The sequence below is a fragment of the Cryptotermes secundus genome, unplaced genomic scaffold (genome assembly GCF_002891405.2).
Source record: "Cryptotermes secundus unplaced genomic scaffold, Csec_1.0 scaffold117, whole genome shotgun sequence".
NCBI lineage: Eukaryota > Metazoa > Arthropoda > Insecta > Blattodea > Kalotermitidae > Cryptotermes > Cryptotermes secundus.
In genome coordinates, this window is record NW_019737981.1 from 2293015 (window position 1) to 2308478 (window position 15464).

General features: G+C 39.4%; 1 protein-coding gene across 1 annotated transcript in view; it reads left to right on the forward strand.

Annotated features, from left to right (window-relative positions):
* Positions 1-4317: 4317 nt before the first annotated feature.
* The window catches only part of LOC111870510 (proton channel OtopLc), a 20770-nt gene continuing 9623 nt past the window's right edge, over positions 4318-15464 (forward strand). Inside the window, exons 1-5 of the mRNA XM_023862858.1 lie at positions 4318-4332; positions 8899-9057; positions 10122-10217; positions 11355-11469; positions 14657-14759. Of these exons, the coding sequence (XP_023718626.1) occupies positions 8921-9057; positions 10122-10217; positions 11355-11469; positions 14657-14759 (451 nt within the window). The 5' untranslated portion in view covers positions 4318-4332; positions 8899-8920. The remainder of the gene's footprint in view (positions 4333-8898; positions 9058-10121; positions 10218-11354; positions 11470-14656; positions 14760-15464) is intronic.

Here is a 15464-nt window from a genome sequence, read left to right on the forward strand (position 1 = left end):
AATGCTGGAAGCACCCCACAAACAGCTTGAGGAATCGCCAACAGCTGCTAAGATGCATTGAAACCATTTGTTTCTACATCGTCCTTCTCTTTCGTTTTTCAAGTTCCTTTAGGTTATGGAACGGAGAGTCACGGGCAACTATTTCTGGTATATAATCCACAATGACATGTAATGGGGTACATACAGTATATACGTAATCCTAGCTGAAGTAGTAAAGTTCCATAATTTCAACACACATTTCTAACCCTATCAAAAAATCACACAGACGACGGCAATAATAATAACAACTGGAGCAACATCTCTGGAAGCTGCCAGTAAATCTCTCTTCAGAACAAGATAACTTTCTTAGGAGGTGACCAAATTTTAGGAAAAATGGCAACTCTACAAACTGTGTCGTCTAAGAAGTTGTCATCCTGGTTTAATATGTCCGTCAACACCTACTCGGCATGGAAATAGACTGACATCGATGTGCATTGTAAGTGTTCGAAAGTACGGTCGATAAAACGCATGAAAGTATACAAAGTCGTGTAGGCCTTTTATGCGACAAAATGTAAGGTACATCAAATATCCGGTGCAGAAAACAATAAGGATTCTAATGATAATTTTGAAACGTAGCCTATAATGAAGGCGGATATTATATATTAATAGAATAATCCGTAATAAAATTCATTATGTTATATCAAAACAAATGACGTAATACTGTGTCCTTATAAGCAGAGATAGAGAAAGGATTGATACTGTACAGATGTGGGTAGAGTAAGAGGAACGAGTTTTAAGTACAGAGAAAGACATGAAGACAGAAGTGGTTAGAAATATGGAATCAAGACAAAAGAGAGAAAAAAACACTCTTTTGATGTCAGCGACACACTGTGGTATATTCATGCAAGCATAGTCTACAAGCCAGAAGTTGAAATATCTCAGTAAATTTTAATCGTACCTGGTATTCTTTGACCTTCCTAGTGGTGTATTCTAACGCAGAGTTCAAAAGCAACAAAGATAAAGCATCGCTTTGTTTCAGAAACGCATCAGACAAATGTTTGCCTATATGGCTTTTGTTATAGGTTTAATTTGAACACATTTTACTTGGCCCAAGTAGTTCCATGGATGTTGTATTTTAGCGTCCTGTTGCACTAATTTTCGTCCATGATATGTATGCAGTGTCCGTCTTTTAGTGCACTCAATTTCACTTGTTATTTCACAACATGTTTCGGCACTATAGTGCCATCATCAGGTGCTCCATTTACGTTAATCTGTTTCATTGCTTGCCATTATGACATTGTAAAATTTAGAAAGTAATTAAAAATGTTCGTCAATATAATAAATATTTATACACCAAAAATTTGTTAAGATTATTTATCTTATCTGTCCCAATTCTAACACCGCGCATAGTTCCACAACTTTGGGAGTCGTTCCTCTTACTCTCGGTGTATATCGTGTCTCGTGTTGTGTGTTCCCTGTTTGGTTGAGGGTGTTCCATGGACATTGCAAATTGCATGGAAACGTTGTACAGTATTGCCCCCCTTAAGACAGTTATAGGCTTTTTTGAAATCCATAAATTACTGATATGTCGTCGCTTCATGTTCCCATTCTTTCTCCAGTATATGATGAATGCAAAAAATCTTATAAAGAGAAATATCTATTGATTTTCCCAAATAATTTCATCTACACATGGAATTAACCTTGAGAGAATATTACTTGTATTTCATAAAATATTTTATGATGTTGATGACAATGTTGCATAGGTATAACAATAGATTCCCGCCGCGAGTGAGGCATTTCTTTATCATTTAAAATAGAATTTACCTATTTATGGATCTCAAACGTAATATTTCACTGCCTACTTGAACTAATACTGTTGGAATTTCATCAATACTTGACGATTCATAAGTTTTCAACTTTTCAGTAGCACTCTCAACCTAGAAAGGACTAGGCTCAGGTATGTACTAATTGCTCAACGAACTTCTTCCCACCTAACAACACTATCCCCACATACATCCAGTAGCTAAGAGAACTCTTTCTTCCGTCTACTAAACGTTTTTAGTTTCGGATATTTTCTCGTTTTGTTCCCGAAAAGTACACTAGCTTCACGTCTTACATATTTTATATTATCTCAATTTGTTCGACTCGGATATTTTAAACAATAAAATCTGGCTCGTTTCCTTTTATCTCATAGTCGTATTTCGCACACCCTTCGTCTAAGCACGGCTTATACTGCTTGATTTCGTAATAAGCTAGACCCAAATCTGACAGACTCTTAGGCTTTACTGATGTCCATATGATCATTTAAGTTTCCCAAATTAGCTAGCCCCTACTGAGACATCAAGCCTATACCGTTCTTTGCCTTCCGCCTCGTGTAGCTTCTTGAGATTGAATCTCTCCATATCAGATTTTCACGTTGCTAGTTTACTCACGGAAAATATCTCGTAACTCTTGCGAGGGGCATGTAATGATTGGTATCACAGTATAATCGGACATATCAAATCTACATGAATCTTGTATCCTATCTGTCACTATGTAATTAATCTGTCTGTGCCTTTTCATGAGGAGAGATGCACTTGAATTTATGAATATAGCAAAGTGACAGAGCTATATTTTTCACAATTAGATTCTTGGATATAGCATAGTTTACTACTCTAACTGAATGTTTTTTTTCTGTGGCGCTACAGCCCAAATTTTGGCCTAGGCCTACCTCCATGAAACTCTCCGTTTCACTTCGGTTTACTAGATCTTAAACATTCGGTAGGACTCCTTGGGCGAGTGATCAGCTCGTCGCAAGGCCTCTACCTGTAGACAAACACAGAAAAACGCACACAAACATCCATGCCCTGAGTGGGATTCGAACCCACGGTCCCGGCTTCCGAGCGAGCGAAGACAGTGCATGCCTTAGACCGCTCGGCTACCGTGACCGGCACTCTAACTGAATCAGCAAAACTAATTTCATGCAATCTCTTGTTTCCAACTGTCGGGTTGAGAATAACTTCTCTACATACTTTGACACTGAACTTTCCTAGAAGAATTTTTATGTGGTGCGTAAGAACTTGACCGAATGAATACACGCTCTAGTTCCACATATAAGCCGCCTTTTGTATCATCAATTTTATTCTCAGCTGAGCACGTACTTTAAGAACAATAATATCATATCAGAAAATTTTCAATATTCTATAAGATATCCTATCACTAATAATCTACCCTGTTAACTGCTGACACGATTACATTATTTACGAAAATCCTGTCAATAATTTATGAACTTCATTCCAATATCTAGAAAGAATATATCATCGCCTGCTGGTTCAGTGCCCCTCTTACCTGTCTGAACTTCCGTACTCCCACTAATTCTAAGTTCTGCTCGCTAATTTTCCTTCCACGTTCCCAATCTCATGTCCGTTCTCCGTTGCTTAGAATGTTCCAAATAATCAATATAAGTCCGAGGTGTGGTGTAAGGCTCCATTACAAGCTTTCTTTACGGTAGGGTGAGATTAGATCAACGCCCAAGCCCAAGGTGGAGGACCACCCCTTGCCAGCCATCTGCAACTGATTATGCAATATACTTGCTGCTTCCCTCCATACGTGTAAGCCACTTTCTCCATCCGCAACCCGAGGAACGGATCGGCCGGAAATCTCTAATATGCAGCATGCTACACATTGAAATAAAGAGTTTTTAAGAAAAAACTTTCCAATCAGCTAGCTTATACGAGCAGTATGTACTACCTCTGAATATTAGTGTATACAATTCACGGAAAATGATCATGAGAAGACAATCCAGAATCGATTTTCTCGCCTTGTAGCAGCAACGTGATATCCATTTCCACTCTACAGAAATTATTAGCTAACTAGAAGAGAAATTGGGCAACGACAATATTTGATTTAAAGTTTTTCTTTTTATTGACGAAAATAGTCTCTTATGAAATTATTAATAATTTCTATTCCACAAGCGGGGTACACTCTTCTTGAGCCCATGGCAATCTCTCTGTCTTAGTCCCTGATATCATCAGCGAAATATAGCCTGACTTCCTATATCCTGCACTCCAAACTAACCATTAAAACATGCAACAAAATCAGGGCAAATAACGGGTTTTAACAAACGTTAGCTGCAGCATAATGCCCAAATGTAAAGACAGCTGCTGCCACGCCATCAATAGTCTGTGACTGCCTCTACATTGCTTTACGTTGAGTCGTTTCAGGCCTGATCGCCTCTCGGTTTGCAGTTGCTGTTACTACAATTAGACAGTGATGATGACGACACAAGGCTGAAGTGTTAAGGTCGTAAATTTGAATTTCCATGTGCAGTTCAACTCGTGGAAGAGACAAAGGCAGAAGTTTCGTCAGAAAGGGGTAAGTCCTGAGAAGTGTCGTTTAGTGTCATAATGCTAGTACGGAAAGAAGTACTTGAACTTATATTAAGAAATGTGTTCCACATGATTCTGGATAATTGTTGGGAACTGATCCTTTACTTATTGCAGACATGAATCTATTTTTTGAGACCTAATCATACTGAGAATAATAAACACATTGCCTAGAGTAATGCAGTAATTTTTCGTGTTAATCATTTAAAACATACATAATACCAAAGTGAATATTAAGATACATGTATACGTATTTACTTTAATTATATATAAAGCACCAGCGTTTTGCATAAATATCAGCTTTCATTTGAGAGGAGACAAGATCCATTTAAATCTTATCTAATGTAGGGATTACATTAGGCCGACAGGCCTACAGGTCAAAATAAAATTCTTCAGACAACTTCTGGTGAAGAACTTCAACACGCAAAATATCGAAATCCACCGAATTGTTCCCAGATCAGACTGCAGGACTGACGGATGGGTCTCATGAATCTATGTCATTATCTGACTAACTGAATGCATGAAATAGAAACTTTCTTGAAGAAAAACTGATTTCCACTTTGCTGATCAAGACATTTCCAGAATGGTATGGAAATGGATATTTTATTTTCATGTTCATAACAGCCTGCAACTGGACTCTGTTATGTCAGTCCAAACTAGTCTCCACCTTCCACACCCTTACTTACTTACTTATGGAGCTGAGCCCTTCTTGAGGAGAAGCCAAATCTGCAGCTACTCAAGAATTTCCCAGCATTTTATGAAACCCGAAGGTTCATCACCGTGTTCACAACAGCCCTCCACTGGTTCCTATCCCGAGCCAGATATATCAAATCCATACCATCCCATCCTCTCTCTCTCTAAGATTTCTCTTACCCAGCCGGTAAGTTCCACACCGAGACGATTTAATCTAATTAATATATCTTGTAACACTTCCTCTAATATTCACTACAATGCAAGGGCTACTGTAAATGATTTGGGTGACACGAAATTTGCGTATTTTCAAAACTTTGAAAACAGCATGGAAACTCGTAAAGTTTATCTAGAGATGTTCGATATGAGCTCCAATATTTACTCTGCAAACGCCAACGCGATATTCGAATTTTGCCCATGTATGACGCGACACATCAACGCTGGGTATTGCCTCTGAAATTCGCTCCCGAAGGGAGACTGTAGTATTGAAGGTTTGTATACTTAGTCTTTGAAATCGCATGGAATAAGGTCCGGGGATCTCGGGGGCCCAGAAATGTGTCCTGCTCGTCCTATCCAAAACTCAGGAAGGTTTTATCCCAAGAAACCTCTAACAGCCAAGTGGAAATGAGGTTGTGCTCCAACATGTCGGAAACGGGTTGCGCGAGAAATCATGCCTTAACTGGGGCCACAGCCATTGTTTTAACATGTTAAGGCATGTCATGGCAGTGAGAGTAACTTCCGCAAAGAAGGTGTCGGCCAGTCCTTTTACTCTTAGGGCGGAATCGCACTAGGATGCCATGGCAGCGACACCAACAGCGATGCCATGGCGTCCAGCTGCCAGATGATCGAGACTGAATTTCAATTATAAATCTTTCGGTGTAGAAATTTGGACATGTTTGAAGGAAATAGAGATACAGACAAGCACATATACGCGCACGGACGTCAATGGACTGGCCTCAGACTGTCGTGTGATGCTGATATGACCTCTGCCTTCGTGGGAGCGATGCCAGCAGCATTAGCACTTGGCATCTTGCTTGGCAGCGCTGCCAGCCAGATGCCAGGTGCGATATATGACTATTAAATTAATACATTGAGTTTGGCCTAGATGGTGGCAGCTGCGCCATGGCCTCCCGTTGGCATCCTACTGCGATACCGTCCTTAGTGTTATATTTTTCGTTTACAAACTTCCTATACTAACTTCTGATGGAGTCAGCTTTAGGCGGTTCAGTACCAATCCTCGTTCTGAAGCGTTGCTGAATTAAGAAGCTTGATTGAAAATTTTAATTCCCACAATTTATGTGCTTTTTGTATCAAACGCTTTTACAATATTCAAGAAAACCGCAACCATAGACATGTTATTGTTGAAATTTAAAGTGGCATGGTCCGCAAGACTCATACATTGAAGTGTCATCCTGTGACGGGCACGGAAACTAAACTTGCTTGCATTAAGCAGGCTTCTTTCTTCAATGTGCCTTTAGACTATTTTCAGAATAACTTTATCGAATAGCTTGCCTGTTGTAAACAGAGGCTAATCGGGCGTAAATTTTGATGGAATTTTGCGCCCTTATCGGGTTTCGGTAACGTTACAACTTTTGCTTCCTTCCAAGGCTTTGGAAAATTGGACAGCCGAAGCCAGTGATTGAATAAATGTGTCAGATGCACCAGTGGTCGTCTCGGAAGTTGCCTGAGACATTCGATTTGGACTCAACAACTGAACTGCTATAGTCCTCGTTATATAGCCCCGACACGGACTGCACAGAAAACCTCTCTTCTATTATTACATGTTCTGTAGTTGCCGAGAAAACAACATTGTTAACAGAGATGTTCCCTAGCAACAGCTATTTTACTGTCGCCTCTTTACACAGCTGTAATTTGTCAATGTTTCTGCATGTCACAATATGTAAATTGATTCATAATTCATAGCAGATAATCAGAGTCCTAAGTGCCTAGATGTGGAAGATATTTATGCATTCAATATTCTTGGTGATCAACGAGCTTAGCTTTAACATCCTACATGCTTTGTCGCTCCAAACATACTATCACTTTTTAGTAATTGCAAATTCCACAGTTATAAATATTTGCTTCTCTCACCAATTAAGGGACTTGATTTCATTCTCACGAACAAATAAATCTAACACGTTCGCAAAACAGATCTCATCACATTAGCTAACAGAAGTTAATCTTGAGAGTGATTAACGTAATATTTGCTAACAAGTTAATCTGCGCCTACTTTAAAACACTTAGGATAAAGTACACTCAGAGATGAAGACATGAAGATTCTTGTGAAACAGATTACAATCAAGTTCAGACATATGAATAATGACAAAACCAACATAATTCCCTATTACAATTAATCCACACCATTCCTCTACAGATCTACTGTTCGCGTCATTCTAATTTTTTTAATATGACATGTTCAAAATTTCAGTGTTAAATCGTAACACCTGAGAACAAAAGTAATATATTCTTTAATTACACTCAGAAATTAATATGCGATAATAAAAAAATTGAAGAGTCCTCTCATGTGGGATATAAGGCTGTGTAGTTCGGTGAAAGTGACCCCATTTTTCGGAGGAGTCTCTAGTCTCCATCTTCAGGGTTGAAGAGTAAGCGAACAAGAAACCAACATGAAGCAGGTAGCAAGCAGGACATCCTAAGGACAGAACCCTTCACACACACCGCTGTGAGATCCTCATAACTTAGACAGACTCTCGGGCCCACCCAGCCTCATATCCAATGGGTATCAGAGACTCTTTCTCCGGAGATGAAACGACCGGAGCGTGAAGCTCTCATCTCCCACTAGCTCCTAGGTCAAGAATGCGTAGATCTAAGCATCCACTTCTCCATACGTCTTCATTGCGTAGTGTTTAATTAGTTAATCATGCCTGTCAGTGTATCCGTCTGTCCTCTGCTACAATTATGCACATCAACATGATAAGTACTAAGTCATCCATTGTCTTGGAACTCGTTATCAACATAATGTTATTGGAATTACATCCAAACTTATTCCAGTCCTAAAGCGGTGCAACTATAGTTGTGCGCATGCGTGAGCCTTCTACCCTTAAATGAAAACCATCTTCTCCTGTACTGTCAGCATTGAGGCCTCTAGAGCCAGTTTCAAGTCTCAGTAGTGATTTCAGGTCCCCCAACATTTCTCTTTCCCGAGATCTCTTGGAGAGTTCGCTATCCTCCACTTTCCAAAGTGAGTTCTCCACTGACTTCCACATTTTCCAATATCCTCTACTAAATGCAGATATTTGTCTGTCAGATGTCCTTGCGGTACGAAGAGACTTGAGTTCGAAGAATCCCGTCTGCTATATAAAAGTGTAAATTTAAAATATACATAACTATAATTCTGCCTCTTGTTTTGTAGGTGTATGAAATCTTGTATTCAAATTAAGGGAAGATGATAAAGTTAGAGCGTTTGAGAACAAGTTGTTGAGAAAAACATTTGGACATAAGAGGAGGAAGCAACAGAATGCTGGAGAATATTGCAATACAAGTAGCTTCGTAATTTGTACTCCTCGTCAAATATTATTATAACGATCAAATTAAGGAGGATAGAGGAGGGAGGGAAATGTAGCTCGCAAGGAGAAGAAAAATTTACATAAGATTTGTTTGGAAAAACTATAATTTTATGTATTCTCCACTGTGATTATATTTCTGGAAAAGGGAAAAGACTATGTACATTATAATGTCTAAGATGTTCACTGTCTTTATAACAATTAATCTGTATATGCAACGGACCAGCATCGAGGTCAACGAGTAATGTAGAAGTCGAAGAGATCGTTTTAGTAAAATATGTATGAGTTTACCCTTTCAAGCACTCTACAGATATGTCTGTACAGCGTGCTAATGCCGACAGTGCTGACTTCAGGTTCCTCAGTATGGCTGAACACGAGGAGACCCAAGTTGCTGTCCCTCTGATCGAAGACCAAGACATGGCGGTTATTCCTGTGCAAACAACGGAAAGGAGACTCTCTGCCGTTGTATCCGTTAATAACCAACAACTCCTCGTTGTGGGGTCAGTATCAAGACTGGTACATATACTTTAATTCTAATGTACAACGGAACTGTTGGCGCATTTAATACGTGTATTTCATTTTCCCAGAGAGAACAACATAAGCTGATCTTTCTCCCTGAGCTATAATTTATTAAGTATCTCCACGGATTTGAACCCCGCTTCAGAATCTAACGGTCACTTAGCTGGTCAAGAAAATTGTCGCCCTTTATGGACTATGAAGGTGCATTATCATGTTCAAAAAACCCCGCCACCGGACCTTAAACCCAGTTCCCCAAATGCGTTGTTTACGAATTTTCATTCCTATGTAATATTTATGTCCATTCAATTAGGATAGTAGAGTCTATATATGTTCTATTGAAATCTTATGCCCGAAATTTCCAACGCAGGGCGGCATAATTGTGCTACTAACAAAGGCATTTAGTAGTAAAGGAATATATTGTTTGCTGTTACATTTCGTTCAACATAACAGAAAGTGTTTCACATAAATATGACGTGTTCAAATGAGGTGAACACTTTTATGTTAAACACCGAACGTTACTTTGATGCGTCTTTTTTACAAGATCGAGAAATTTCTATTTGAGCTTCATGTGAATTATTGATTATACCTAATCGATACGAACTAAGATTAAGTTCGGCCAATAGCTTTTATTCTGGACTCCTAATATGGCACTTTATTGAAACCCTTTCAGTAGTTTTGGAAATAAAAGATGGAGTAAACCTCCCTATTATGCACGAATTCAATGCATGTCCTGTAGGGAACGTATGTTTTTTTCTTTATTCGTAGTGGGGTGGGACTAAGTCACTTGTACTGCGGCCACTTCTGGCCTATTGTACCGGCCCCGGTTGATAGGTGAGGGTAATTCTGGAGAAATTGGTGGAATGAAGATTGGCAGGGGAAACCGAAGTACTCGGAGAAAACCTGCCCCAGCGCCACTTTGTCCACCACAAATCCCACTTGACCAGACCCGGGATCGAACCCGGGCCGCCGCGGTTGGAAGCCAGCGAGTAACCGCTTGAGCTATGGCGCGCCCCGATTTTAATTACACATCTGCTCTTCTCCACAGACTGGTGGAGCAGACGGCGAACCGTGTCGTTATCCCTGACAGGAGCGACGAGGAACAGGCAGTGATCGTGACGAAACGAGCCCGCAGTGTGACGGAGTAAGTAGCATCTGAAGCTATGCTATGAGCTTCTAGAGTATTGGACAGTCTGCAAGAGGTTACTCATGTCCCATTGTCCTGCATCCCGCGCTACGAGGTTTCCATTTTATCGGACTAGAAGTGAATAAAACGAAAAGGAATGGAAGAGGACAGAACAGAATAGCATAGAAGATAATATAGTACAGACAACATAACTTAAAATATTAATACAGAATAGAATAAGACGAAATGAAATAAAATATAATAAGTTGCACGAGAATATAATACAATAACAGAATTATAACAGGATAGACTAAAGGAAAATGGAAGAGGATAGAAGAGAATGAACAGACAAAATAAAACTGAATACGCTCTGTATGGGTGTGAAAATTGGTCTCTGATAATAAGGGAGGAACAAAGACTGAGGGTGTTTGAGAACAGGGTGCTGAGGAGAATATTTGGACAGAAGAGGGATGAAGTGACAGGAGATTGGAGAAAACTGCACAATGAGGAGCTTCATAACTTGTACTCTTCGCCAAATATAAATAGAATGATCAAGTGAAGGAAGATGAGATAGGCAAGGCATCTAGCACGAATGGGGGCGAGGAGGAATGCATATGAGATATTGGTGCGAAAACCAGAAGGAAAGAGTCCGCTAGGAAAATCAAGACGTAGATGGGTGGGCAACATTAAAATGGATCTTAGAAAAATGGGATGGTACGGACTGGACCGATGTCTCAGGACAGGGACCAGTGGAGGACACTTGTGAACAAGGCAACGAACCTTCGGCTTCTCAAGAAGGGCTCAGCTTCATGCAATTAAATAGGTTTTGTTTTTAAGCTAATATAAAACAGCACACCTGTGAACAGATATAAAGACCAGAAGAGCCACAAATCAGTTTCAGATTATTTCTGTACAATTTCTCCCTTAGTAAACTGTATTGGCGTCACGTGCGGCGTGGTCAGCCATGCCTAGGTTTGGATCGTTCTTCCATTGGGATCACGAATTCGATTTGTACTCTGGTTGTCTTGGAAGGGTAGGCGCTTTGCGATCAGCTAATTACTCACACAAGGAGTTTGAGAGAACAGGAATATGTGCATTTTCAGGGTAGTCCTCAAACTGTTAGCTACATCTTCTAATTCTGTTTCTTATTCGCAGGAACACACTAATTATCGCATTATCGGCTCTGTACGCCAAACTGCTGGTTGTCCTTGGAACGGTGTTCCCTGTGACAGAAGGTCTTGCACCCCAAGTTCCAGGATCACTCTACCAGGTACAGTATCAGACTTCGTGACAAGGAGTCAGACTTTCGTCCGTCTGTGTGCCCGGAACACAGCGTTCCTCAACTTCTTACACATGACAGCCAATAAATGTATAACAAAGCACTAAAAGCTATTACTGTAGTCTATGTTCGTAATTATTATATTTGTCCTTCATATATCGTTAAGTTAATCATTATAGTGTTTAATTTATTGTGCTTTACAGAACATGGAGACAAACAAACACGTTACCAACATTTATGGAAGGCCTACTGATTACACGACTGAGAAATACAGAATATTACGATTAACAATGGCTGATCTGAAAACGCACAGATTGTAGCAAACATAAAGAAACACAGCATCACGGGTTAGTGAAATAACAAAACAGGCATGGGAAAGATCACACGTATTATCCCACTGTGTTAACCACTGTTAAACGTGTATGAGCGCATCTGAACTCAAAATACCGCAGCAAATTTAGTGTGTTAATAACCACACATTGTGAGCAAGGATAGTAATAATGTGAGAGAAGATAAAACGTAAAGTTGCTATGAGGGAATGGAATTACAACTTCATGCCTCGGTTGATTTGCCTCCGGTACTCAGTGGAGAGGAGATGGGTGAACTCCAGAACCGATGTGGATTCTGGAAAATGGACCTCGATTCTTTGGTCATCCAGTTCGTAGCCTAATCATTAGACAAGGCTGAGCTATTCCCAGCTCAGTACCATTAAGTATGGCGAATTTATCTCTGGGTTTAATTAATTAGGCACTACGCCATCATGACATATGGGGTGGAAAGCTAGTTCCACCATTCTTAACCGCGGAACTAGATGGTTAGCATTAAATATATTACTTAAATATAAACCATCACTTTGAATCTCAGCGCGAACTGAACAACATGGATAATCATTTTACATGAGAACCTAAACACAAACATAGGTGTATCTCGATGCATATCAAGTTCGCTGCTTTTTAAATTCACTCATCCTCCAGACACTGCAGACGCATATAATTATGTTATTTTCCCCTTGTACATCTTCAAATTATAAACACATCGAAAAGTATTTAAAATAAATTTAGGAATCTCTATGAAGTCCCTATTTTATGGTATTCAATACGTTCTACGTTATAAATCGCTTTAAAGTATCTGGCAATGAATTACGACACGAATTCTTTAAAATGTGGACCGAACTGAACTATATTTAAATATGAGGGACACATCATCGTTTCTTTTCACAAGTCCCTTCACAAGCACGCACCATGAACACAACACCACGACACAACAAGGAAACCGGAAAACAACATCAGTCAAAAAATCACGGAAAACTCTTCCATAGAGGACAATAAAATAGCCAACGACTTAAATACAAAAACCAGGAAACAACAAAGTGAACCAAAAAACTCAAGGAAAGCATTTCAGCATCATCATCATCATCTGTAATCTGTCAAGACGACAGGTCCACAGTCTCTTTCAAAACAATTCCTCCACTTAATGCGATCTAGAGCTTTCTCCTTNTGATACATACTACGTGACAATACGAGGATAATCATACAAAAACAACCACGTCCTCACATACTATAACACACCCTAAACACGGTAATATTGAACAAACACCACCTTCCCATCCCATTCGCCCTATCCCTTTTCCATAAAGGAACCCTTATACAAAGTAGGCTATGTTTAAATTTTAACTTCTAATTTTAAATAATAACTATAATAATGAAAATAAATTATGTACTTACGTAATCTAATACTCAATTCAATAAATTGTATAATATTGTAATCTTGAAAATGTTGTGTAAGACGAGACTATCTGTAATGGATCCACTGTAACAAGCAGTCCAATAACGCACGTTGAAATATCGTAATATTTTAAACACGTGATAACGGGCATATATGACCGAAACATGTAGCGTGTATTCTCTGTGAATAAGAACTGATTTCTTCGCTAAAACTGTTGTGCCTTCAGTTGTTTACTTACAAGTGAGTTTGTTCTGATAGGATTAAAAATAAGTTAAAATTTCGCTAAAATTTGTTTTGTAGGTGTATATGAAATATGCGGGCAGGCAGTCAGATACCTCGTCTGCGTTCTGTATTCATGTTATCGCCTCCGTAATTCTTAATGGTTTTAGTTCCACATTTTGTGGAATCGAAAAAACAAGAATACAATGCTTGACCACGTATAGCTGAGTAGAAAAGGTAGAATTTACGGTTTCTATTGTGATTTCACTCAGATTAATCATGTATATAGAGCCCTTATGCCCTGGGGATATAAGGCAACCTATAACCTAAGAATAATGAAAACTAACGATAGAATTAAATATGACGACAATGTGTAGACTACTTCATGAAAAGAACATATAAAAATATGGAACAAGTATATTTAGCAAATAACAAGATGAATATAAGTTATGTGCTTTGTCTTCCACCTTTTGGTATTCAAACTCCAAGAATATCTACACGAGTACATACTTAACACAAAGATTTCCAGAAAAATGTTGCCGTCTAGCAGTTAGAATTTCAGCCTCGCGTTCGGGAGCTTTCTTGTTAAAATCTCAGCTAGATGTTTTTCGTTCTTTTCCTGGTTTATCCAAGAAAATCCCAGAGCACTTTAAATTATGCCATCACCGTTTCTATCCACATCCCTTCCCGTTCATTATTGACTAACTATATATCGTTCGACAGGATATAAGCCTAATCATAATGATTAAATTTGCAGTTCAATGAACCTATAATAAATCAATTTTAACTCCGTGGTTTTAGTCCGTAAGCGAACTATGCCGACCGAGCGAACGCCGCTTGTCGGCGAAGTTAGTGTCAACTTTAGCGGATAGAGGGTGTCGCGTGGTCAGCGCAACACGAATCCCCACGGCCGCTAATCTCGGTTTTCTAGACCGGAGCCGCTACTTTTCCATTCAAGCAGATCCTCAGTTACCCTCATGAGGCTGAGTGGACCCCGTTCCAGACTCACCATTTCTCGGAAAATCTGGTAGCTATGGGAATCGAACCCGGACCTCTAGATATGTAGGCAGGAACTCTGACCACTATACCACAGAGGCGGTCAGCCTATAATAAATAAATACGAAAAAATATCCGAGATGACGATGGTAAAGTGAAAGTGTACGAACCGCTCCTATTTCTGTAACACTATTCCACAAGTACAAAAACACTGACGTAAAATTTCTGAATGTTTCAGGGATTCTACTTGTATCTGTATCTTGGCAGCATCATCTTCGTGTGTTTCCTGTACGCCATGACGCTTAAGGAAAGAGCAGTTAATAACATAATCAGCAGACACAGTAAGTAAAGCCCATGAGCTACAAAACTAAATCAAATTTCTCTCACTTCGTACACTGACAATTTTCATGAAATAAACAAGATACAGCTGGAAACTACTAACTCCAAGGTGCATTATCTCCCTTCAGCACTTAAATACGTAGTTACACAGAACCAGGAAAAAGAAACGTGTTATAATGGAGCCCAAGTTCGTCACTGAACTAACTCCATGGAACATAATCACTCTTAATAAGCTGATATTCGCTCAGCTGTGCTTGGGTCAGTGACAGAACAAACAAATGTTCTCTGAACCTTTTTCAGAACAGCTACCTCCCTATGAAAGGCGAACCTCGTAGTTCAAAGCCGTGTTCACAAGAACCATATCCTGAGCCAGATAAACCTAGTCCACATCCTATTCCTTTAAGATCTATTTTAATATTATTCTTCTTCCATGCTTAGGTCGCCCCAGTACTACCACCCCTTCAGATTTCTCCATGCGTACAAGCACTGGTTCATCACCTCATTCACATAACATCATTAGTAGACTCTAACATGAATAAATTAAGTCCTGTTCACAACTTTACATCCAATTATCGGTTATATAGGTTTAAATAGTCACATAAATACCAAGAAAATTTAGAACTCTAAACCCGACTGATCCTTATAAGAGAAATGTGGGGTATTCTTAAGGCCCGTCCACATTACTCGTACTCGTGCGTCAGAAGCTT